The sequence below is a fragment of the Primulina huaijiensis genome, chromosome 15 (assembly GCF_012295235.1).
Source record: "Primulina huaijiensis isolate GDHJ02 chromosome 15, ASM1229523v2, whole genome shotgun sequence".
NCBI lineage: Eukaryota > Viridiplantae > Streptophyta > Magnoliopsida > Lamiales > Gesneriaceae > Primulina > Primulina huaijiensis.
In genome coordinates, this window is record NC_133320.1 from 18,856,322 (window position 1) to 18,883,716 (window position 27,395).

General features: G+C 35.3%; 1 protein-coding gene across 2 annotated transcripts; it reads left to right on the top strand.

The window, feature by feature from the left end:
• Positions 1-1,295: 1,295 nt before the first annotated feature.
• Positions 1,296-23,486, top strand: LOC140960443 (DENN domain and WD repeat-containing protein SCD1). 2 transcript variants are annotated; one of them, XM_073418710.1, is made up of 29 exons: positions 1,296-1,833; positions 2,570-2,711; positions 2,811-2,911; positions 4,181-4,244; positions 4,391-4,504; positions 6,007-6,221; positions 7,244-7,298; positions 7,391-7,474; positions 7,618-7,813; positions 7,921-8,038; positions 8,133-8,196; positions 8,286-8,330; positions 9,113-9,188; positions 9,276-9,349; positions 9,466-9,516; positions 14,438-14,595; positions 15,522-15,569; positions 16,523-16,580; positions 16,687-16,770; positions 17,611-17,863; positions 17,945-18,144; positions 18,395-18,459; positions 18,647-18,770; positions 20,541-20,722; positions 20,826-20,897; positions 20,981-21,141; positions 21,263-21,304; positions 21,811-22,019; positions 23,106-23,486. In XM_073418710.1, the coding sequence occupies exons 1-29, from the start codon at positions 1,376-1,378 to the stop codon at positions 23,199-23,201; spliced, it is 3,609 nt and encodes a 1,202-aa protein (XP_073274811.1). In that variant the 5' UTR covers positions 1,296-1,375; the 3' UTR covers positions 23,202-23,486. The 2 variants fall into 2 exon arrangements, with proteins under 2 accessions (XP_073274811.1, XP_073274812.1); XM_073418711.1 differs by having other exon boundaries at positions 1,557-1,833; positions 2,554-2,711.
• The last annotated feature ends 3,909 nt before the right edge of the window (positions 23,487-27,395 follow it).

Sequence of the window (27,395 nt, forward strand, 5' to 3'; positions counted from 1 at the left end):
ATCACGGGCGGTCGGAAGTATAACTTCCCTTATATGTTCAAATCTCTCTTTTAATCCTTTCCACAGAGACATGGAATCTTTTTCAATCAGATATTCACATTTTAATCCCTCGTCGAGATGTCGACGCAAAAATATCATGGCTCTTGCCTTTTCTTGTGATGTGCATATGCCATTTTCTTTTATGGTCTCATTTAGACCTAATGACTCAAGATGCATTTCTACATCGAGAGTCCATGGCATATAATTTTTTCCCGTAATATCAAGAGCAATGAATTCAAGCTTTGCCAAGTTTGACATGGTGGTACTAAAAAAAATTACGATGCATTTTATTAGTTAATGAATATTGCAATACAAAGTAATGGATAAACAAAAAATACAAGCAGTCGTAAAAATAAAGAAAACACACGAGGAGGATATTCTCCGATAAGTACAAGATTCGTGAGTATGATAACCAAAGTAATTAAAAATAACCTTGAAAAAGCCATCTTCTTTTTTTTCTTCGAAAATTTGATGAAGAATAATTTTTAAAGAAGAAGAGAAAGTTGGAGTGATTGAATGTGTTTGTGAGATCATATTTATAGGGCAAAAACTAGCCGTTTTGTTACCGTTTATGACCGTTGGTGTTCAAAAAAAATAAATGTATGTATTTGTATAATTTTATGGTAATAATATGGTGAATATAATATTAGTCATGTTTTAAATAATTATGTATATCATATCACATTATTATAATGAGGTGTCATAAGATATCTTGTTTAAAAATCTTATAGACTTTTATACTTGTCGTATCCCTTACCGGGAGTGTGAGATGTCGTCTTAACATCCTCCCAGGATTTATAACAAGTTTTTGAAAAATTTATTTTATTATAACATTATATTATATAGTAAGTATATACACAATAAATAAATAAACAGTAAAATAAATATTATTACTTTTGTTACCTTTTTCTTCTGTTTTGGAGCTTGGAAAAATATGGAGGACTTTTAGAGCTTCGTGCTGATAACGTGTTGTAAAAAAGTAAAAATTTACGGTAAAAAATAAAAATCTCAAACTCTCAAAATTATCACACTAAACACTTTATAATATTTTTCTCTCAACTCAATTGTGATTTTCTTCACAAATGGGAGATCTATTTATAGAAAATCTTTACAAATAATCCAAAAATAAATTACATCATTACCTTCATCATCACACACAAATTTCAATATTCAACACCTAATTTATCTAATTTTCAACGTTTTCAACATTCAATATTCAAATATTAATTTTCAACATTTACGGTTTATTTTCCTAAATATAGCTGCCACTGCCACGACAACCAGGTTTTTTCTTCGCAGATCTGGAGGTAATCGGAAAGCTTCAGCTCGTTAACGAATGGCCCGAATCTTCGAGTACTTCGTGGTGTGCGGAATCGGGCCAGAAATCCGAACCCTTGATGGGAACAAAGGATACCATGGCAGTGGCGTGTTGTACTTGCCCTTTCTGTTAGATCAATACCCTCCTCAAAATCACTCCCTTTATCCTCCACCTCCTCCTCAACTGCCCACTTGCGTTTTGCCAGCCGGCGTGCAGTTCTATGATTCCAATCACACGTCATCCGATCCCAGGAGCTATCCAATTGTGTTAACTGAGGGGGATGGATCCAAGATTTATGTCAGTTGCATTGCGTTTAGGGATCAAGTGTGTGAGGACATAGCTGAGGCGTATCGCATTACTGCTGGTTCTTTCGCGGACAAATGCATTTGTTTGGTCTCGCGGGCGCCTAGTTTTCGCATTCTGCGGGATGCGTTGGAGGAAATATTCTTACTTTGTTTCTCGACTTCGGGAAGCAGGTACTAATGGTTCGTCCAGGTTGCTTGTTTTTTGTTTGTTTGGATTGATTTACGATGTGTGTGATTAATTTTTTGAATTTATATCGATTTTAGGTGCACCCAGTTGCTTAAAGCTCGTGTTTAGAGATCTTTTAATAATAACTGACAAATCACTTCACAAGATCATATTCTAGCTGTTATCATACTTGCCTAGTTTTAGGTCATTGAATTTCCAAGTTATCGATGAATGTGGTCCTCAAACTAGTGGTTGTGAAATATACATGTTTTTGTGTGTCTGTATTTATATATATACATCTTCTAGGCAAAGGTATATATACTATATATCTGTAGCTTCATACTTCCTTGATTGGCTGCCGTCATGGTTTTTTGGAGTGGCCTCATTGGTTTTTTTCAAACCATTACCACAAAGAGAAATGAGGATCATTAGTTAGGACCCTGTTAAATGATGGGTGAATGATATCCTACTCTATGAAATATTAAATGTCAAAATTAAAGTGATGAAGGTTTTTCCACACCCTTAATTACAACTTTTTTGTTAGATTTATATTACTGATGGATATGAGACTCCGTAGATGATCTGATGACCAAGTCAAATAAATTTTACAGTAATTCAGTACAAGTCTACAAGATCACTTCAAATGCAGTAGAATGAAAATGTTGTCTATTTGCTTTCCTTTCCGTATTAATGACTATTGTTTGAAGAGTTTTTACTGTGCTCAGCTTTAAAACTTTTCAGCAAGCCACTCTGGGATGTTATAGCTTGTTTGGTCTCTAAAGTACCTCTGCCTGAACCTGGAAAGGACCGGGTGTTGTTTGCAATTGAAAATAGTCTGCTCGCTGTTGAGGTCCCACCCAAGGATGGACTTCCTCATGTTGATGTGTGTTACCGAATTTCTTTCTCATTCAAAATTTTTTCCATGGAATTTTTTAATTTTCTGGTCTGTACCTACCCGTACTCTATTTTCATGTCATGACAGATATCCTTCCAGCCTTTGTTCCAGTGTCTGGACGTTGATAATTTCATCAAACTATTTACAGCTGTACTGCTTGAAAGGAGGATTTTGCTTCGCTCAGACAAGTATTTCTTTATCCCGTTTCCTTTGGAGTTATTTGCTGCATGAGTATCATTTTTATGAACTTCATTATTATTATTATTATTTTTGGTGTCAATCTTCTAGCTAATATTTAAAGGGGTATACCTTAGCTATGTTGCTTAGAGTTCTGTTTTTTCTTTTAATTGTTTTTTAAATGCTACATATTTATATAAGATTTATATTTATCCTTCTGAATAAAAATATTACCAACTATCTATTTATAAACTTAAATATATATTCTAATGTAATATAACTCTCGGCACTGCCAGTTATATTACTGTCCCTTTTTATGGGATCTCGTGATGGGGCGATTTATGGCTGATTGTTAAGATCTGATGTTTTTTAATTTAAGGCTTGTTAGTGAGAATCTCACTAGCTCTTAGATTCAAGGACTGTCATGAGGAAATATCATGATCTCTCTTAACACTTAGTCACTTACAGTTTGTGACTTCAGTGATCTTTTATTTATTTTCCATGTAAATGAAACAGTTTCTTTTAAAAAGAACAAAATCAGAAGCAGTGTTTTTTTTAAAGAAAAGAATTTTGATATCTTTGTTACGTGAGGGAGTGGAGGGAAATGAAACTTGTTTCCTTTTTATCCAACACTAATGTAAAGATTGGATAAAATATTAAGGTTATATTGGTAATTTTTATAATGGCCATACCAAAAAGGCCAACATAATTTCTATGGGTTTCACATTCTTAATAAATATTAAATAGTAATAGTTATACACAAGAGATCTCTCTTAATTCAACCAATCAAAATTGAAAAAATCCTAAGGATGATGATAAGCTAAATGCTTCTCTCTGAAGGGATAATATTTATTAGACATCTCAAATCCTCTAACAAAAGATCATCTTAGATCCTTCATTTCTTGGCTTCTTCGGAATTTTTTAGAAGAAATGATATTATATTGATTAACAAAATAAGTTACAAGCGAACCATAGGTCCACAAATAATGAAGTGAGATCCTTAATCAAAATAGATGAACTTAAAACTAGATCCCAATTCCTATATAAATTGGCTTCTTCGGATTTGAACCTACCATGTGCGAGCCTTTTGTATACAATGGGCTTTCCTGGGCAGTTGGCTGCATGCATGGGTTTCCATGGCCCAGGATATGAAAAGTGCAAATTGAGGTTCCTGAGAATGTCCCATATGATGGGAATTTTATGGACGTTGGTTCAGTTGACTTAGTGTTTTCTAACTATATTTGTCAGTGCTAATTGTGTTATCTGTATGGTATTTGCAGATACTCTCTTTTAACCCTTGTATCAGAAGCTGTATGCCATTTAATATATCCATTTCGGTGGCAGGTGTGTCATATTTTTTTAACCATTGCTTATGAGGAGATTTTTTTGCTGTTTGAGAAACACCCAAGTACCTCTAAGTAATATGATTTTTATTCTTTGAATTTTTCAAATGAATGCTTTCTAATGATTTGATGTTTGCTGTTCTGAAGCATGTCTACATTCCGTTACTATTTTTCAGTGGAGTTGACTACATCGATGCCCCCACTCCCTATATGATGGGCCTTCATTCAGGTGTTGATACTTTTGGGCTTGTCATGGATGGGGTATGTTCTTCCTTCTGTTTAAATATTTTAGTTCTTCTTTTCCTTTTGAGATTGTTTTGAAGTTCACACACCATTCTTGTTGCTTTTATTGCATTTTATATCTTATTTCTTTGAATTTTTTGTCATAATTATGCTTGAAATATCTAAGTCAACAGTTGGGAGTAACTAAAGGTTGTTTGAAGGGAATGGAAAAAATAGATTTTCGCTTTAATTATTGTTTATATTTAATACATAATTGACAGAATCATTTATCTTAATGGTTTCCAGATGTTTTCACATGTAAATATGACTTGTGAGTTGGTGCATGAAGTGCACCAGTCTTGGTGCCTTTAAAATGAAACATTGGTCTTTAAAAACCTAAGTATGCTTTGGCGTCCTGAGCCATGATCAGATTTGGAGTTAACATCAATCAATGATTCATTTATTTGGACAGCTATTTTGTAAAATAACTATAAAACTGGTTGGCTGAGTTGTTTTACTCTTTTGACGAGTGTTTGCATTTTTTACTGTTGGAAGAAATGTCAATTCTAGCGAGGAACAATGAAATTGTTTTTGTTGGTTGATATAAATCTTCGTATCATTCCTTTATAAGAGTACAGTTAAGCAGGGACATAATCGAAAGTTAGTGGATGGGCTAAGCCGCTTACAGTTCTCTTTTTTTTTTGATCAGAAACTAATATTTATTATAATATTAAACGAGTTTACAAATTTAGTGGATGAGCGGTCCACATTGCTCAACATGAAAGTTCACACTCGACTGTGGAAATCCTATAGCAGTCTATCATGTATTTGCTAACAATAAAGAAAACTCCAATCTCTAACAATGTCCGAGACCGCCATATGCTGAAACTGTGGTGAAGCGATCGTCCTTACAGTTCTCATGAATAATACCTGAGTAAACAAGGGTATGAAAGTACGTTTCTAAATAAATTATGCAGGAAAATTATAGGTATTTCAGTTCAGAGTAGGCGACTGCTCTTCCCTTCTTCTATCCATCAATCATAGTGGGCAGTGTTCAAAGTATTTATTGTGTACTGCTAATCATAGCATTTGAATATTATCTGTTTTGTCATGGGCTTACAACATTAGGTTCCATAAGAAGATAATTGTCATTATGTGTTATGAGTATAATGGGACGTAACGTGAACTTTGCAAGCATGATTTCATGTCGATTTTTTTAATCTCTAACTCTGTTATCAACAACTTTTTTAAGGATTATTCTCGACTCTGGTAAATCTTTAAGCTTTCAGATTAATTATTTACAATATGACCTTTGTTCTGTTCTCTTTTGACTTATTCATGATCATGATGTAAAATTGACGTGAGTTTTCGCCGCTGGAAGAATGTGGTATTTGCTTGGGTGCTTAAAGTTGCTATTGACTTCATCGTTAAATCTCTTATCCTGTATTACTACTGCTTCATCATAAACAATTATGATGAATTCTGATTCAGTGGCATGCCTGTAATTGATATGAGGTGTTGTTTCCTTCATTTTGTTGCAGGTTGTGGTGGTTGACCTCGAGCATAATCTCATCACCACAACAGAGGAAATTCCTCCCATACCTGAACCAGAGTATAGCTTTTTGCGTGGAGAAATAATGAAGTTGCTATATCCATATGTTGTTGGCATCGACCAGATGAAGGGAGGTTCCTTCTTTGAGCAATGCCCAAGAGGTGGCGGTAGGACTTGGGGAGAGGATCATGATCTCCATCTTAGGTGATTCTTGTTGACCTATATGAACTCTCATAATATAATCATCGATGGGCTTATGCTTTCATCGTAACTGAATATAGATCGTGGTGTAATTTATCTCGTTCTTACCCTACATTCTCTGTACCGGTTATGCCCTTTTCAGTTGAAGATTTTTGTGACCATTAAGTAGTATCACCATTTTTCTTGAAAACATTTGGTGCTCAACTTTTTATTTCTTACATGACACACTACCACTATTTTTCACATTTATTTGGTTGAATGGATAAAACTTTTTGAATATTTATAACAAGGAAATCTGGTAAGGTGATAATTTTGAGGTTATATTATATGAATCATATATCTGCTAGGAACCCAGATAGTTTCCTCTTTGACTAGCAATTATCTGAACTCACATTTAATGGGCAATTTTTCTATCAATGTTCTCCATGCATATTTATGAATGTGCTCGTTTTTGTAAAGCGCATCATGACGTCATGGGATAATGGATCTCACTACTTAATTAGTGAACTATTTTTCTCCTTCAGATTCTCTTCATAATTGAATTATACTTACGTATATGATGCTCCACACTTCATTTCACATATTTTTTTTGGTCGTGACTCAAGGTGATCATAGATTCAGGTATGTACTTGTATGCTCTATTTTGTTCAATCTCTGTGAACTTGATCAGATGACTTTATATATGGTGGAAGTTTTTTTTTGGGTGAATTTGTATGTCTTAAGATTTGTATGATCATTGTTCCATTTAGTTGGAATCCACACATTTAATGAGCCCTCAACCATACTTATGCTTAGGTTAGGGAGTGAATTTTTTGGATGTTTAATCATTTTACATGCACATTTTTTTATGTGTGCATGTGTGAGTCTGTGAGTGATACTCAATGAGCTTTTGCCTTTTTTTAACCATAATCTTCCCGCTGAACAATTATTTTCCTTGCCTCAACGAGCAGATGTGCTGATTTGCAAAATCTTCCCACCATTTAATATGTCTATCTCAACCTTGGATCACTTTTTTATTCTTGCAGGTTTATATTCCTGAAATTTTTTGCATCAATATTAGGTGGCTATCGCAATTTTATAGTATGGAGCTTTTGCCTTACATTTCTATAATTTAAATTTAAATAGTTTATTCAATAATCTGAATCAAAGTTACTGAATTGTTTTCTTGTCAGGAAAATACCGCAACTCATGTCTTCAATAGCCAGGCCTTTTTGAAAAAGCGTTCTCGGTCGACGAACCAGCCTCCAGATCCAATGGTGAGTCTTTTCATCTATTTTCACTGGAACAAATTAGTAATTATAATAAGCTAGTTATGAAATTTCTATTAGTTGTTACATTTATATTTTTTGTTATGAAAAAATAAAATCTCTTAATTTTCTATTTTGTGCAATTACAACAGATTAGCCAGTTTGTAGAGTCCCAAGGTTTCTTTGATTATTTGGATAGAGGTCTTGGTTCGGAAGCAAACGGAAACAATCTTCTTGACAAGTTACAAGATGCTATTGGGCGGGGACAAAACCCTATGACCATTCTCCCCACGCTTTTAACCGAGCCTGAGATCATAACTATTTCTGATCCCGGTGGGGTGACGCCAGGTAATCTTGATGTTTTGTGAACTGGATGCTACTAGATTAGACATATATACAAAGAGGTTCCTTACATATTGTGAGCTGGATGTGGTACTAATTTCTTAATGGGCCAGGTACCAAATATTGTTATGATAGGTTTCCTCCAAATATCCTATCGAAAGAGCTGGAAGACAAGAGGAAGCAGATACTGGCTGCAGCAAGTGGTGCTCTTGAATATAAGCATACTCCAAGGTAGACTGTGTATAAATTAAGATGAATTATACTTCTAACTAGATAAATTTGCCTGCTTACTGAAACTAATTTTGTTTTGTTTTTTGACATGTAGTTCACCTTCAATTTTTGTTAGTAAAGACAATAAGCCTGAAAGCTTGAGTCCAAGGGAGAGGGCTGTGAGTATCCTAATATATCAGTATAGCGGTCAAGCACAAACCAACCCAACATCTATTGTTACTTTCGGATTAATTTCTATTTCTTACAGGCTGAAAGAGAGCGCATGGTTTTAGACATTAAAGTGAAGCTACAGGTGGTGCATTAGTTTTTATGTATTCATTTTCTCTAAGATATATCCCTAACTTTGTTGAATACATTTTCCTGTATTTTACCTAGACCTCTTGGTTTAACCAAAGATTCTCTTTGTGAGCAACTTTAATGATATTGCTTGTTTGGTGGTGGAAACTATTTATTTCACTGACACAGTTATATGCACTTATGGTTTACTATATTTGATATGGCTGTGTAAGTTAGACTTATTCGGTATCTAGGTCACCCTGGTTGTTCACACTCTCATATCCTACATCCTAGCCAGGCATTTATGGACATGCATCTTCTGTATTTTAAAATGCTTTATGGATTGTGCTGCATGTGTTTGAATATTACTATTCTTTGGTATTAGAGTTTTGGCTAATTATCTTTTGCTATTTGAATTTTTGCAAAGAGCGACCTATGTCAGGTAACACAGGTATCCTTTACTTTCTGGATACTTAATCTGATCATTATATGCAAAACAATTTTGGCAAAAAAGTATAGATCACGATACATGTTATTTGGGTTTGCAGGATATTTTCTGTGGCGTGATCTTTATGTGTGATAAAGTACAAGAGGATCATTATGTCATACTAGTTAGATAGGACTGTGACACTCTTCAAATCACCATCTTTTGACTTCAAAATGGATGTAGTTGTAACTCGACAACCTCTATATGTGTATTTGTTATCATTCTCAATGTTTCTTGCAAGAAATTGCCTCTCTCTCAGCAAAATATCTTATTCTGTTTTGCGTTCTATGGAATTTGTTTCTATTATATAGGGATTGTGGCTCAGGCTTTTGAAATTAGGGGCTACTGATGATCCTCTTTCGTCATTTGAGTATGGAACCATCATCGGTATGCTCTTGTGATGCCACCAAGTTTAAATATGTTTTCTTCAGCATGGCAGGTAAATTTACTTGAACATATTTGTTACGCTGTCAGCTTTAATTGAGTCTGATGCTGAGGGAATTGGCGGTAGTGGTTTTGTTGAATGTATCAGAGAGCACATTCATTCGGTATGTTTTGTCTAAACAAGCACAATCAATTATAAGTATATCCTCTCCATGTTGACGTTCTAACTCAAGTACTCTCCCTCCAACCCCAACCCCAACCCCAACCTCAACACCTATAGGGATGGCCCTGTCAATTGACTGAAGAGCAGTTCATTGCAGTGAAAGAATTGGTCAGTTAAGCCTCCACTTCTTGACACATTCGCACAATGCAAACGTTTAGATCTTTTCTTTTTTAAAATACTTGTATATGAAAATTTTTCGCTTCATTAGAATTTATACTGCAAGTTATTTTTTCATCAAGCATGCTACTAGGTTTGTTGTAGTTTTGATCTCTGATGATCACTGCTCTTTCTTTGCTTTTGATATTCCACAAGTGAGAGTTTTTTCATTGTTGGCTTCGATAATGTTATCTTCTCTGGCGTGTTTGAAGACTGCCATCTTGGTGGATTAGTTCAGAGCAGGATAATACTATTGTGTGCAAATTCCCCATATGAACCTCACCTATCTGTTTTATTTGATATAAGAAAAATATATGCTGAAGAAGATGAATTCTTATTCCTGCCATCAACTGAGAAGTAAAACCTTTACGTATACATAATAAATCGAAAGATAACAACATAATCTAATTTAATGTTTAGAATATAAAACAGTAGATGAATGTTTATATAATAATCCAAATGCCTATCTTTGTCTAATTTCGGATATTCAACACTCCCCCTCAAGTAGGGTGGGTATATGTCGATTGTACCAACTTGGACACCAAGTCTTCAAATGTAGGTCGAAATAAGGGTTTGTTAAGATATCTGCAACTTGTGAATGGCTAGGAACGTAGTTGATTTTCAAGATTCCGTTGTCAATTTTTCACTCATGAAATGATGATCTACCTCAACGTATTTGATACGATCATGATGATCTGGATTCTTGGTGTTACTTGTCGCAACCTGATTGTCACACTTTAGTTCAACTGTCAGATTACCTTCCAATTTCAACTTGGTCAACAATCTTTGACATATTTCTTTGCATATCCCATCGGCCAAGGAGCGAAATTCTGCATCTTCACTGTTTCTTGCCACCATAGTTTGCTTCTTACTATGCTATGTTAGTTACCCAATACAAATGAGCAATACCCAGATGTGGATCGTCTGTCAGTAGAAGATCCTACCTAATCAGCATCACAATATGCATGTATATTTCTTGTGGTGGTTCTGCGAAAACATAGTCCCTTTCCAGGGGACCCTTTAGGTACTTCAATACCCGAAGAACGGCCTCCAAGTGTTCCTATGTTGGATTGTTCATGAACTGACTTACAACGCTTACAACAAATCCAATGTCAGGTCTTGTGTGAGATATATATCAACTTGCCCACTAATCTTTTATATCTTTCTTTATCGACCGCTGGACTATCCTCCTTCTTTCCGATTTTTATATTTGGGTCCATAGGAGTATCAACAGGCTTGCATCCCAACATCTTTGTTTCTTTCAAGAGGTTGAAGACATTTTCTTTGTGAAATCAAGATTCCATGCTTTGATCTGGCCACTTTCATTCCCAATAAATATTTCAAGAGTCCTAAGTCCTTGATCATGAATTTAATATCGTCAACATATACGATGATAACAAAGATCCTATCTTTGTTGGAGTGTTTGAAAAAAATCAGTTCCATTACCTTTCAAGACTTTGGTGAACTTGTAAAACCCGGCTCTAGAGATTGCTTTCAGACCATAGAATGACTGTTGACAGTAGTCTCTGACTCAAATCCTGGAGGTATATTCATGTAAGTTTATTCTTCCAGAATCCCCATTCAAGAAGACATTTTTGACATCGAGCCGGTATAGATGCTAGTCTAAAGTTGCCGCAATGGATAGGAGTACACTAGCATGGCTACCGGTGCGAAGGTTTCTTGATAATCAATCCCATGTGTTTGGGTATATCTTTTTTGCTACTAGTCGTGCTTTAACAGTCTTGTGCTTAAATGTGAAGATCCACTTGCAACCAAAAGTTCGTTTCCCAGGTGAAAGTTATTTGATCTGCAAAGTGTCGTTCTTTTCAAGAGCCTGGATTTCATCAAAGACAAAAATCTTCCAATTTGGATTTTGGAGAGCTTCAGCGATGCTTGATGGAACCTGTACTTTGTCTAAATTCACAACAAAGGCTCGATATGCAGAAGATAAATGATCAAGTGAGACAAAGTTACTTATAGTATGTTAGTTTTCTATAAAAAAAAAACTTATAGTATGTTGGGTGCATGATCTAACTCATTTTCTCAAGGCAATCGACCTGCCATCAAGTTCATCAATATTTGTGAGTCAGAGCTCAGCGTACCTTGAGTGTGGTTCAGAGAATCTGGCGGCAAGGTAGTACTGAGAGAATTTGGCGGCAAAGAAGTACTGTTGGTTGGCTGATTGTCCCAAGGTGAAGTGGTCTTCTGTGAGAATTAACATGGTCAAAAGATAGAATGTTCTGGATGTGGCTGAGAGGTATCTGGTGGGATTGAGTAGATTGTTTCAATTTGGGAGTCCTTTGGTATGTCGATGAGCTCCAGATTATGAGGTTCGTTCATCACAATCTTCCCTTGAACCGAGGAAGGTGGAAAGAAAGGTTGAGCTTCATTGAAAGTAACATCTATGGATTAGTAAAATTTTCCGGTGATTTGAGAATAACACTTGTATCCTTTCTGATCAAGAGAATACCCTAGAAATATACATTTGAGAGAACGAGGATCAAGTTTGCCCCGATGTTGGGAATGGATATGCATGAATGCTCAACAACAAAATATGCACGTCTTATTTATTCGGTAAGTGGTAGTTAGGACGGCGTCATCCTAGAAATGATGAGGGAAATTACAAGTGAACAACAGAGAAGAAGCAACCTCAAGGAGATGATGATTTTGCGTTCGGCGACACCCTTTTGCTGAGGGGTGTGATCAGTTATAATATACTTATTTTCAGAAATTGATCTTTAGTAAAATATAAACGATATTTTGAAATGGTATAAGTCTAAATTGCATTCAAAGTAAAATTATAATTCAAAGAATAAATAAACTAAGCTATTTGAAATGTAGATTAAAATCAAGTGAGAAAGGAATTTGTTGGGAATTTTAGTTCACCTACTACCCCTCGTTTATTTCAGCTAATTAATCTCGGCAATTCTCATGCTATTGACAAGATTCCCTAAATTGTTCACAAACTCTCTCAAGCTATGTTAAACTAATTCAATACAACGAAATAATTAAAGGTTTTTGATTATTTATCAAAAGTGATTGCATACATGGTGTATGGAATCTCTTAACTTTCGACCTATTGGACTATCACTATCAACGTGTATTCAATTTTATATTTCTATGCAAATTGTAAATCCACGAATTATGCTACTCGTTCTTATTGGAAACTATTATCTCGAATTTATTCACAATATAGAATATTAAAGAAGTTAGTAGACTTCAATAATTCAAAGAAAACAATAACACAATCAAGCACGATAACAAAAGTTAAAGATTAAATTAACTAAAACAACATATTGGTGTAAGATCTCCTTAAATCCTAACAGATATGAAAAGTTAGCTACTAAACGATATCACCAAATTATCAAAACAATGTTTTTAAACTAGAAATACTAAAAGAAATGAAGAAAAAAGAAAACACTGCGTGAAAATCACAAGTTCTTCGCTTGCCTCCTCGACTGTGGGCGTTTTTCTCTCTACTTCTTTTGCTTGTGGCTGCTGAAAAGTGATAATCTCCTCCAATATTTCGAGTATCAGGGCTGCTTGCATCTAATTGTGTCCAATAATTCATTAGAGAAGTAAAGAAATCGCGTCCCCAAAAATTTCCATAATTCGTCTCACTGGGGTGGTAAGAAATGACCGCCCTAGCGCGACATTAACTGTCCATGTTCTTGCAGATTCCTCGGGCGCCCTGGGGCGGTAAAAAGTGATTGTCCTAGCGCGAGATCTTCTGTCCGCGCACATAATTTTCTTCTTTCTCACGTTGGGGCGGTAAAAAGTAATCGTTCTAGCGCGACCTGCACTGTCCAGCTTCCTTATACTTCATGTACTCGCGAGACTGTCCCAGCGCGACCTATTTTGTCCCACTTCATGAAATCTCCTAAATTATCATCTTTTCTAGCCAACTGTCTTGCAAATCACCAAGTCAAGGTAAGCCGTGATTATATGCAACATTTAACAACAAACATAAATGAAATACGAACTTGACACACGAATTCATGCTAAAATAGACTGAAATTAACACAATAAAACACTTAAATATGACTCCCATCAGAGTGTCAATGCAAGAATTTTGAAGAATGATCCCTTGAGCGATGGGGTAATCACCCAAGTAAGAGTTAAAGAAATCTCTTCCCGGATCAGTGTGGAAGATTTGGATATTGGTGGAGAATTGTGTTCGGATCATAGCATGGAAGGTTTTAAAAATCGTGGAAGCCTCGTTCTTTTCTTTCATGAGAAATACCCAAGACAAACATGATCATCCACAAATAATAAGAACCAACGTGTACCGTTTATGTTTTTCAGGATGTTCCTTTTTTAATAACACATCAGGACGATGACCGTCTCCTTTGTATGCAGATTCAATCTACTTGACAGTTGGTGATTCTTTACAAACGTATAGGCTGCAGAAAATTGGCGAACATCAAAATGAGATATGTGCACTGATCAGTAATGATGTGCTTGTAAATACAGACTCTCGAATTGAGGTTCAAATGTGCTAGCATTCATTTGATTGCAACTAGATGCCATCACAAGATGTGTATGAAAACAACAGTGGCAGTCAAAATGATACTATATTTTATTTTCCTGAAAGTAACGTATGATTCAACCTTGTGGACTGGCTGGCAACACATGTGCGCCCTCTAAATTTTTACCTCAATTCTAGTCGTTTAGTGTGAGCGCTTTTACGGAACACACATGTTTTATGACTCAACATTCTTTGTTGGTAGAAAGTGTACAAAATGTCGACTAGTATCTGAATTAGCCCACTATTGAATAGATGAGTAATTTTAACATGTATGACGTTTTCATATTGGCTTGTGAAAAAGGGCACCTTGCTAACCTGAAAGTGATGTGCTTGGCATAATCACAGCTTAAAACAGCAATCAATCTTGCTACAGCCCGGAATGACATGGCCACTATTAGAGATGCACTGGAAGTGTCTTCCGAGATGCATAAAAAGGATGTAAACAATGTTTCAGATTATGTTCAGAGACACCTACGGTCTCTTACAATCTGGGAGGAGTTACGGTATGCATTCTTCTTTGGTACGATGCAGCTACCTACACTGACAAGTACTCATAATTATCCTCAATTCCAAATATCATTGTGGAAATTGTTAGAAAAACTCAAACAAATTTGTGACCTTTTTCATTCGAAAATTGGAAAATAAGTTTATAAATTATCGATGTTAATTACAAAATAAGAAATGTGAATTTAAGGAAAATGTTAAATAAAATAAAAACTACTCATTGCCAAATTGACTGGCAATTGTAGTAATATGATTACATTTGAAGATTCCTGGGGTTTGGTTGACAATTTCCAAATAATGGGTTTTGGTGGGTTGTCGGTCAGCCTACCCCGCTAGCCCGTTTAGTGGAATATTTCAAATTCTTTTAATCTCTCTTTAAACCTGTAAAATTGTAGGAAATTTCTGAAAAATTTTAAGAACTTTCCTGAAAATGGAGGAGATTTTGCAAAACAGAAATGTTAGTTGGATTTCATTTCGGTTTGTAATGGATCCAAAATCTGGGTCCAAATATTTGACGCATCATGAAAAATTAAACCAATGGCGCTCTGCTTGATAAGTTTACAAATAACTCTGAGGTTGACTTTGAGACGAAACTGATTGAGATCACAACATGGCAACTGGAACTTTAATTATGATCCCCGACTTTTATACTGCACCTTAATGCTGACACTCTTCCTGTTAAGGCAATGAATTTTTTTTTGTATACTTTCTGTTTTAAAGTATTGGATTACATCCACAAATAATTAGTATTTATTGGGAAAATATTAATTGGTTACTGGATAGGTTCTGATTCAAAACAAAGAAAATTAATTCCAGTAAGAACATTGGTTAAAATCCTTGAAATACCCGTTCATTTGATATTTGTGCCAAAGATTGACTACATATATTTTACATGAAAAACTTTTGCTGTACGGTTTTGCTGCAGCTTTTGGGAAGGATATTTTGACTACCTGCTCGACTGTTCTTCCAGCAAGTAAGGATATCATTATTTTGATGCTCCTTTCTAGGAAACGGTTCATGCAATCAAATAAGCAAGTTATTATGACCCTTATTGGCATACAATTGTATTTTCTATTCTGATTGATTGTGTTCCTTGACTAAAGCTAAAAAATGCTCGCTCAAGAGTTTTCTTTATTTGAAACTCATTTATTGAGGACTCTACTCTGTTTTTGCGCGGTCTACGGTCTACCGAGGAAGGCGTTTAACCTCTAGTACAAGGATCTGCTTCTTTATGAAGAATTAAGCAAGTATCAAGTCAAATATAAGCCCAATATAGATGCCTTAATGCATCATTATATATTATATATTTAGGAACGAGGGAGACAGACAAAGCGATAAGTTCCAAAATGGTGCTTGGATAATACAATTTTTAAAGTTAATGTGAAAGGCAATGATTCATGCAGGTATTGCATGTATACAAAGATAATATGAAAAAAGTGGTTGATTAGTTACCATGTTAAAAAATGATGATTTGACATGTAAATGATGTGTTGTTAGAAAAATTTCATAGAAGAAAGAAAGAAAGAAGGGAATAAATGATGTCAAACTCACTTGAGTAAAACAAGAGAGAAGATAAATCAAGCTCTAAGCAATCAGGACCTAGCCACCAAGCTTGCATTGGTTTCTAGTGATGAAGAACCTATAATCTAATTTACACTGGTATCTTACTTTGCTGCTCAAGTTGGCGACAAGAAGTGGGATTATATTAGGGTGAAGTAGGAGAAAATAATTTTTTCCATACCAGGATTGCAACTTCAATCATTTATTAATTGTTATGTGTGAAATATTCATTGGTTGTAGTCAAGCCAGAGGACTCATTCACACAATTTTTTCTGACATATGTCCTCTCCGGTAGAAGAACAAGTAATGGCCACAATCAAAAGTGAAAGGCGCGCTTCACATTTTTTTGTGCTTTTGTTGTCTCAGGTCTACCAATTATGCGACATTAGTTACAGCACAGCTAATCATCGTGGCGACACATATGGTATTTCTTCTGCCTGCTGTCCCATGGTTTCTCACTCTATTCCCTCTCTTGAAGTTTTTGTTCTTACTCTCGTTACTGTCAAATTCTCTTTGGTAATGTTATGAAGGCTGGTTTGGGACTTCCTGACACGGATGCTTGGTTCATGATTGAGACGATAGCAGGAAAGAATAACATTGGATACAAGCACATTGTAAGTTACTTTCTCTTCCTTCTCAGATGGTCTTAGTTTGCTTGCACTCTGTGGTTCTAAAATGAATGGCTTGGAGTAGTAACTTTTGTCTTTCAATTGGATGCCTTGCATCCTTCAAATTATGTGATTTGCAAGTTGCAACCTATCGAAAACATGTATGATTTGGCTTGTTCGCTTCCCAATTGATATTATTTATTTTTTGATGAGTTACAATAGTAATCAATGTTAACTAGGTGATACTCACAACTTAAGAGTTTCATTGTTACTTTCCTTCCATAAAGCCGACAAATCCAAATTTTTTCTAGACTAGAACTAGACATTCGGGATTTTGTTAGGTTTCAAACTTCTTGGTAACTTGGTGAAGTTGGTCTATATTAAAACTTTCAACAATATTGGATAGTCGAAGCTGCATAAGTTGATCTCTGAACAAAGTAGTATGGCTTCTCATGTGATGGGTCCTCATGAATGCTATCCAGGCCTGGAAGACTGTAGCGGAACTGGATGGTAGAACTTGCATACAAAGAGGGTCGTAAAATGTTCACGAGTTTTTGAAAAGCTAAAAAGGTCATATGTTGATGTGTAATTGTACATTTATAATCTTTGGCGCATCAGCAAAATATCGTACTACTAATATCTGTGTGAAACTGTCTGTTGGTAATGCAAAGCTAGCAATGTTAGTATCTCAGTATCAAGCAGGTACACAAGTACTGCAGTCTAGATATCACTCTCAAATTTACCTCCAATAATGGAGATTCTATAAGTCATTCCTTTTGCAGTTTAAGAAAGTTTAGAACAATTTTTTGATAGTCTATATTTTGCTATTTCACAAATATTTATCAGATAAAGCTCCGAGGATTCCTGTCTCATATCCGACAAGTTTGCAGTGGATATTGGGGAATATCTTCTGGAAAATTCCAATCTGCCCCTTCATACGGATTGCCTTCTCCACGTCCACAGGATGTTTCTGATACCACTCAGCAATCTTCCGAGGCTTCTGTTGTTGGAAGAAGCTGGGTCCAGAGCATGTTTAGCCGGGATAGAGCCAGCTCTTTTAGTCGTGTTCGTAAGTGGGCATCTGATAGTGACAGTTTAGGTAGACATCCGGCGTATTAAGTAGAATGTGACATCACTTAATTATATTGCAATGAGACCATTGTATACTATGCATTTGCAGACGTAAAGGAGAATGGATCTCTGTACAAGCAAGATGTACATGTAGCTGGGCAGAAAAAGGTGCAAACCAATATCCGCATGCTAAGAGGTCACACTGGAGCAGTCACTGCCTTACATTGTGTGACCAAAAGAGAAGTGTGGGATTTAGTTGGTGACCGTGAAGATGCGGGATTTTTTATTAGTGGAAGCACAGACTGCACGGTGAGATAAAATAGTATATTAGAAGTTAGGCCATGAAAATTTATTTTTGTACCATGCTATCATTTATAGAAGCTATTCTAAACGGGTGTTCGTTCTCTTCCACTTTTTTGTTTCCTTGAAATGCACAACCACCCCTTGTTTTTTGGAGACAAAAGCTTCTTTTGACCATGATGTCTACAACACTTGAGAATTCTGAGCATCATGCGTTTTCTCTGCAAATCTAGAGGTGATTTTGTATTTGTTATCGCAGGTTAAGATATGGGATCCCAGTCTTCGTGGTTCTGAACTCAGAGCAACTTTGAAGGGGCATACTAGGTAACTGCAATGCCTCTTTTTTTGAGTATGTTTGTTTGGATACAATATAAGGTAGGATGGTTTGATCTTCTCGTGCATGCAGTTACAGAATGATCTATGCCAATGACCAGAGCCGTACTAAATACAGTTTGTACTGAAACGTTTGAGGGTTGATATTGTCATTTTCTATTTTATACTTTTTGCACAGAACTGTGCGAGCCATAAGTTCTGATAGAGGGAAGGTGGTTTCTGGATCTGATGACCAGTCTGTTCTTGTGTGGGATAAGCAGACAACTCAGCTTCTAGAAGAACTGAAGGGGCATGATGCACAGGTATGTGAGCTCTGTTATACCTAAATATGTATAGATTGTATTGTATTTCTGGGCACATGGTTCTATTAAAAAATCATTTAATGATACACTTAGTTCAGAATATAACCAATGTGCAACGGAAAAGAATTACATCGAGGAGGGTTATCAGATTGAGCTGTTAATCTTTTGAAATGGAAAACACCTGAACTCATTCAACGTCACGTTAAAATAGGGTAGTTCTGGGAATCTGGAGATTAGTCGTTTCTGATTTCTTGAATCTAACTACCTTTTGTGAACCCATTGTAGATCTCTTTGTAAAAATATGTGCTTAATTTTTATTTTGAATTGCAAAAGTGATGAACTCATTCATCATTGGGTTGTACAATGTATTCCCTTTCAGTCAATTTCATATTTGCCAAACATAAGAGTACATCTATTTCTGTAACATCGGTGCTTATTCTATGATTGAAGGGATTTCATAATCACTCAAGGAATTATGTAGTTGGGTGTTGTCAAAACTGGTGATGTAACACATAAAACATTGCCTTGAATTTGGAGACAAGTCTTGATAGGCTTAGTAACAGACAACTCATAATTCATCATTTTCTCCTGAATGTAACGGTGAACTTTAACAATGGGTTTAGTCAGGATAACCTGAACCTATCACTGAACAGCTCATTCAGATGCTTTACATTACCTACTTGTTCCTAGCCTCTACTTGAAATGCTACTCATTTGGGTCAAATATTTTACTCTTACTCTTTATTTATTTATTTTCTTACTTCTTATCTATTGTTCTTTGAATATTGAATGTGAAGTATATACGATCTAATCACTGTGATCTGATATTGTATTTTTAAACTTCGTGTAACTGATACTTGGGGTCAGTGTTGTAACATAATTCTGTTCACTGAGTTATCTTCGCTTTTAAGCATTTTGGAGGGGGTGACATTGGTTGAAGGGGTTGATGATTTCCAACAGTGGGAGGGGGATCCATCCGGGAAGTTCACAGTCAAATCTTTTTTCAAATCATTCTTTTTGGATAGTAATGGTGCACAAGATTTCAATTTTTTCAATATCATTTGGAAAATACCCATTCCGTCTAAGATTCAGATATTCTAGTGGACGGCAATCCTTGCAAAATTACCGACGTCCGAGATGATGCAAAAGAGATATCCTAATTGTGCTATTTGTCCCAACTGGTGTGTGTTGTGTCGTAAGGATGTGGAAACACAAGATCATTTGTTTATTCATTGCAAGTTCACTTATGCATTGTGGGCTAAGGCTTTGGAAGAAATGAGACTGGTTTGGGTTGTGTCGAAAACAACTCAAGATTTGTTTAGTACGGATCTTGGACATATGCTCGGCAAAAGAGTAAAAATTTTCAGGAGAGTTGTGATACATGGAATTAGTTGGGCAGTTTGGTTAGAGAGAAATAGAAGAATTTTTGAAGAATTGGAAGAAAACACGGAAGGATGTTGGGGAAAAATCAAGCTCACAATAGCAAACTGGATCGGAGCGGATAAACACTTTCAGGGATTGTCTATATTTGATATTCTACAAGATTGGTCGTATGTGTATTGTTAAAAATTAATGAGCTACTATTTCGTGGAAGTGGACCACTAGTCCACTACTTGTAATGTAAAATTCTAAAATTAATAATATGGTTATGTTTCTTATCAAAAAAAAACTTTTATTGAATGTTTCTGTAGTCCCATCTGATTGATAAGCAGATTGGTGCATTTTTGTACCGTCTGCTACTTTGGCTAATGCTTGCCATGCTCTGTTTTAGGTCAGCATTGTACGAATGCTCTCTGGTGAGCGTGTCCTCACTGCTGCACATGATGGATCTGTGAAGATGTGGGATGTAAGGACAGATACCTGTGTGGCTACTGTAGGTCGCTGTTCAGGCGCTGTTCTCTGCATGGAATATGATGATTCCACTGGGATCTTGGCTGCTGGAGGCCGAGATACGTATGCCACTTAAACTTCTATATACTTTGATATATGCAACTACACAGATATTATCACCATGGTGGCCTTATCTCCCCTGACATCTTCGAATATCCATTTAAAGGGTTGCAAACATTTGGGACATTCGTGCTGGAAAGCAGATGCACAAGTTTTTAGGACATTCAAAATGGATTAGGTAAGTCACAATGTTTTAATGAACCATTTGTCACAGCATGTTAAAAGTGTGGTATCTTAGGCACAGACTGCCCATCTGAACAGGTCTATCAGAATGGTTGGAGACACTGTACTAACAGGTAGTGATGATTGGACTGCTCGCATGTGGTCTCTCTCTCAAGGAACATGCGATGCTGTTCTAGCTTGTCATGACGGCCCAGTTTTATGTGTTGAATATTCTGTGTCAGATAAAGGGATTGTAACAGGTTAATAATATTTGCTTGATACTTGTGGTTTACTTTTGATGTTGTCAAGGTTGTGTTGCTTGCGAAATGATTCAAGTAATGAATTTATGCACTGATTTTTTATGCTGTTTTATATATTCAGGATCAAATGATGGACTACTACGATTTTGGGAAAATGATGATGGTAAGAGTTATAGATAATGTAACTTATCTGAAATGGTAATATCCTGATTTGCAATTGAGGTTAAAGATATCGACAAATTGCATCAGATTATTTTAGAAACTGCTAGGTTGCCCTTTGCAGAATTTCTGTATTGAGAGCTTAATCTCCTATCAATAATCTATCCTACTTGGTGAGCATTTGTGTAAATTTGGATCATTTACTTTTCGTTTTTCAGAAGTAAAGCCCTCTCCGGGTGTACTTTTTGTATATTGCCAAGAGATGCTTGACTTAAATACTGCATTCTAGGGCTACACAACTTTGCCCCAGATGTAATAAAATACCATTCGTTTTGCTATTGTGGCTTGTAAGTTTTTCCAGAAATCGAAAGTATATTGGGATTGTTAAGAATTGTTGGAATGCAAATTAATAATCACATAGGTTAGTATTTTATGATATATATTGTAGTTGTCTATCTTATTATTTTAACTACCACCATGTACCTAACACTTCATTTATGATAAACTTAGGTGGTATAAAATGTATCAAGAATGTTACTATTCACACGTCTTCCATATTATCTATCAATGCGGGTGAACACTGGTTAGGAATAGGAGCAGCTGATAATTCGATGTCTCTCTTCCATCGGCCTCAAGAGAGACTTGGTGGACTCTCTAACTCAAGTTCAAGGATGGCTGGGTGGCAACTCTACAGGACCCCACAAAAAACAGTTGCAATGGTAAGGTTTTTTCTCTATTTTCTTTATTATCTTTGCTCTGAAGCCCTTGTGATTCCTAATTTTTTGAACAAATATCCTGTGTGTTATTCTCCAAGCGTGAGACATACTGTTTCCTTAATGAAGTGCATGTAGACCTACACGTGTTTGGTTCTGTCACGATGCACTGGGTTATGTATGACAGCTATGTTAACATCTTCTCAACTTTTCCTCGTCAACAACCAGTCTAAGCCAAACCAACTTACATATTCCAAGTGTGATTGCTTTAAGCTCTGGTTTTGCCCTGCTATGAGTCACTACACTTTTTTTTTCTTTTTTTCCCCTCCTGTCACTAAATTACCCCATACTCTTGTACCATAACCCAAGGTGACTTCTATTTTCAGTTGAACCTGCCAGTTTATGACTGTAAAACACTTTGATTCCTTTTTGTTCTCTTTTTCTGAAGTACAACCCTTTTCCATAGAGTTGTGTCAGGTACCTTAAGGCTTAAGATGTGATAAACTGGGTCACAATGAGCTTGTTGAGTGTCATGCGAAGTGGTATCTGCTTGGCTAGTGAAATGTATCACATGGGAAGCAAGTGATATTTTTATTTTTAAACAAGGTTGGAAATGAATCTAGAAATACTCGAAGACTAGGATGACGTGACCAAGGTGCCACACATAACTTTGTTTAAACTTGACACATAATTCACTCTTTGATGCCAGAGTTTGTTCACATTTACTTGTCTTTGTTCTCCGCAGCAGTTCCAATCATTCTTCCCAAACTAAAATCCTGAAATGCACAAATTTGTTGGGAAAAATTACACACCACTTTCTAGCAGTCTATGTTAAATCAATTTTTGTCAACTTCTGAGAATTCATCCTGTGAGCATATCTTACCCGGGTCCCCGTTTGCATATAATGTGGTCTTTTTCCTATTATAAATGGTGGTTGTACAGTTGCAAAAAGCCTGGCTGTATGTAGTGTCTTTCATTGAACATCAAAAGCTTACTCCAACTGCATTTACTCCATGTTCTCTCTGTGACACTAAAATGATATCATTATACAGAATCTTGATGTTTTACAATTCACTCGTGATGGATTTTCAGGTTAGATGTGTTTCTTCAGATCTTGAAAGGAAGAGAATCTGTAGCGGGGGACGCAACGGGATGCTTAGGTTGTGGGATGCAACCATTAACATCTAACTTCTTCATACCCTGGTTCAATTTTGTCAATCTGATCTTTAAGCTTCTTCACATCTGTCTGTGCTTAGTCGGCGACGACCATTGAATGCTGCTGCTACCACTCTATTATCCTATGTATCTCATGTCATCTAAACAATCTATTCAATTGAGGAAGGAGGGCTTTATATATAGTAACTATGTTGGTCACCTGGGTGTTTTCATTGTAAATTTACTCTCTTTTTCACGTCTGAAAAATCTGAAGGGAAAGTCTCATTATTGCACGCCAATATAATCATTTTAAGATTAGTTTATTATGAATAAATTATTTGTACAATCCGATTGACGCGTACTTCTCCACTAGCCTCCTTTAGGGAACCTAAAACTGCCTAACTTAATGACAAAATAATCTAGTGGTAGCAAGGGTAAATTTTGTATCCTTGTTTAACCAAAAAACAAAAAATCCTTACTTTTCGAAAACTGAAGGAAAAAGGTTATTTTACCACTATTACAACACGAATAAATGGTTCTCTTGGATCAAATTTTTATTTTTATTTTTTAAATTTTTACGCATTATTTGTTTAGAGAAATTTTAAAATTTACCTGATTCCTAAATCCCACATAAATCACCCTATGAAACATGCCTTGCTAAAGTTTTAAATTTGTTAAAAAATAGGTTTCTCTGATAATTTGATTTGTGTTGAAAATTTAATATTTTAATATTGAATATTTGAATATTGAAAGTTGAATATTTGAATGTTGAAAATTAGGTAAAATTAGGTGTTGAATGTTCAAATTTGTGTGTGATGATGAAGGTAATGATGTAATTTATTTTTGGATTATTTGTAAAATTTTTTTATAAATAGATCTCTCATTTGTGAAAAAAAATCACAATTGAGTTGAGAGAAAAATATTATAAAGTGTGTAGTGTGATAATTTTGAGAGTTTGAGATTTTTACTTTTTACCGTAAATTTTTACTTTTTCGCAACACGTTATCAGCACGAAGCTCTAAAAGTCTTCCATATTTTTCCAAGCTCCAAAACAGAAGAAAAAGATAACAAAAGTAATAATATTTATTTTATTGTTTATTTATTTATTGTTTATATATTTACTATATAATATAATGTTATTATAAATAATAAAAATAAATTTTTCAAAAAACTTGTTATAAATCCTGGGAGGATGTTAAGACGACATCCCACACTCCCGGTAAGGGATACGACAAGTATAAAAGCCTATAAGGTTTTTAAAACAAATAACTTATGACACCTAATTATATTAATGTGATATGATATACATAATTATTTAAATATGACTAATATTATATACACCATATTATTACCATAAAATTATACAAATACATACATTTATTTTCTTATACACCAACGGTAATAAACGGTAACAAAACGGCTAGTTTTTGCTCTATAAATACAATCTCACAAATACATTCAATCACTCCAACTTTCTCTTCTTCTCTAAAAATTATTCTTCATCAAATTTTCGAAGAAAAAAAGAAGATGGCTTTCACGAGGTTATTTTTAATTATTTTGGTTATCATACTCACCAGTCTTGTATTTATCGGAGAATATCCTCCTCGTGTGTTTTCTTTATTTTTACGAATACTTGTACTTGTTGTTTATCCATTACTTTGTATTGCAATATTCATTAACTAATAAAATGCATCGTAATTTTTAGTACCACCATGGCAAACTTGGCAAAGCTCGAATTCATCGCTCTTGATATTACTGGGAAAAACTATATGCCATGGACTCTCGATGTAGAAATGCATCTTGAGTCATTGGGTCTAAGCGAGACCATTAAAGAAAATGGTATATCTTCATCACAAGAAAAGGCAAAAGCTATAATATTTTTGCGTCGACATCTCGATGAAGGTTTAAAATGTGAATATCTCATCGAAAAAGATCCCATGGCTATGTGAAAATGATTGAAAGAAAGATTTGAACATATAAGGGAAGTTATACTTCCGACCGCCCGTGATGAATGGAATATGTTAAGATTCCAAGATTTTAAGAAAGTCAGTGATTACAATTCAGCGATGTATCGAATAATCTCGCAGCTAAAATTTTGTGGACATGAGGTCACAGAATCGGAAATGCTTGAAAAAACATTTTCCACGTTTCACGCATCAAATATAACTTTACAGCAACAATATAGAGTGCGTGGATTTGCGAGATATTCTGAGCTCATCGTCTATCTTCTTGTGGCGGAAAAAACAACGAGCTACTAATGAGAAATCATCAGTTCCGACCCACTGGATCATCAGCATTTCCAGAAGCAAATGCTGTAAGTAAAAATGAATTTAAACCTGGAAACCAAAATCAAATTCAAAGACAAGGTTTTGGTCGAGGTCGAGGTCGTGGTCGTGGACGTGGACGTGGAATTAGTCGTGATCGTGGTCGAGGCAGTGGTTTTGAAAACAATAGAGATAGTTATTTTTATAACTCATCTCAAAAGGGCGTCACGAACCACCCACAGAAAAGGCATCACGAGAACATGAGTGTTAATGAAAATCACTCGAAAAGATTTGAAAGTTATTGTTTCAGATGCGGCACTCCAGGACATTGGTCTCGTATTTGTCGAGCCCCTGAGCACCTTTACAAGCTCTATAAAGAATCGATAAAGGGGAAAGAAAAAGAGACCAACTTCACTGAGCGAAGTGACCGTTTGAGTGATTCAACTCATTTTGATGCTGCTGATTTTATGAATGATTTCTCTGGAAATGATCAATATGTTGGTGGGATAGAAATGAACAATATTGATGCTGCAGATTTTCTCAATGATTTCTCTGAAAATGAACAATATAGTGGTAGAATATAAATGTACAATAATTTATTTTTCATGTATTTATATGATAATGTTTTATTGTACAATTATGATATGTGTTATATTTACATATGTATTGTCATTAATTTTTTTTTATTGCATATTTTTTGAAGTTCAAATATGGAAAATGCTATGAGCAAAGCTGAAGTTTGCATACCCGATAGTGGTACAACGCACACTATCCTCCGAGATAAAAGATATTTCTTGGAACTAAAACCAACAAAAACAACGGTGAATACAATATCAGGTCCTGTAGACTTGATTAAAGGATGTGGTAAAGCACAATTTTTGTTACCTAATGGTACAAAATTTTTGATCAATGATGCTTTATATTCACCACAATCGAAAAGAAATTTGTTGAGTTTTAATGATATATATTCCCATGGGTATGATACTCAAACAATGAATGAAGGGAATGAGAAATATATGTGTCTTACCACATATAAATCAGGAAAGAAATATGTGATTGAAAAACTACCAATGCTCCCTACTGGATTGCATTATACACATATACGTCCCATTGAATCAAACATGGTAATTGATAATTCTTCAATATTAACCAATTGGCATGATCGATTAGGACATCCTGGTTCAACAATGATGCGAAGAATTATAGAAAATACACATGGTCATCCATTGAAAGACCAGAAGATCTTTCAGAATAATAAGTTTCAATGTAAAGCATGTTCTCTTGGAAAACTTATTATAAGACCATCACCAGCCAAAATCCAAACTGAATCACCAATGTTTCTTGAACGTATTCAGGGTGATATTTGTGGACCAATCCATCCACCATGTGGACCATTCAGATACTTTATGGTATTGATTGATGCCTCCAGCAGATGGTCACATGTATGTTTATTGTCAACTCGAAATGTTGCATTTGCAAGATTACTTGCTCAAATAATAAAATTGAGGAATCAATTTCCCGATTATACAATCAAGAAAATTAGACTTGATAATGCTGGTGAATTTACTTCCCAGACTTTCAATGATTATTGTATGTCTATGGGAATCATTGTTGAGCATCCTGTTGCTCATGTACATACTCAAAATGGATTGGCTGAATCATTGATTAAACGTCTGCAAATGATTGCTAGACCAATGATTATGAAAACAAAGCTCCCTATTTCTATATGGGGACATGCAATTTTACATGCTGCTTCATTAATTCGCATCAGACCAAGTGCATATCATAAATACTCCCCATTGCAGCTTGCATTTGGTAAAGAACCAGACATTTCTCATCTGAGAATTTTTGGATGTATGGTGTATGTGCCTATTGCACCACCTCAACGAAAGAAAATGGGACCTCAAAGAAAGATTGGAATTTATATTGGTTATGATAGTCCATCGATCATTCGATATCTTGA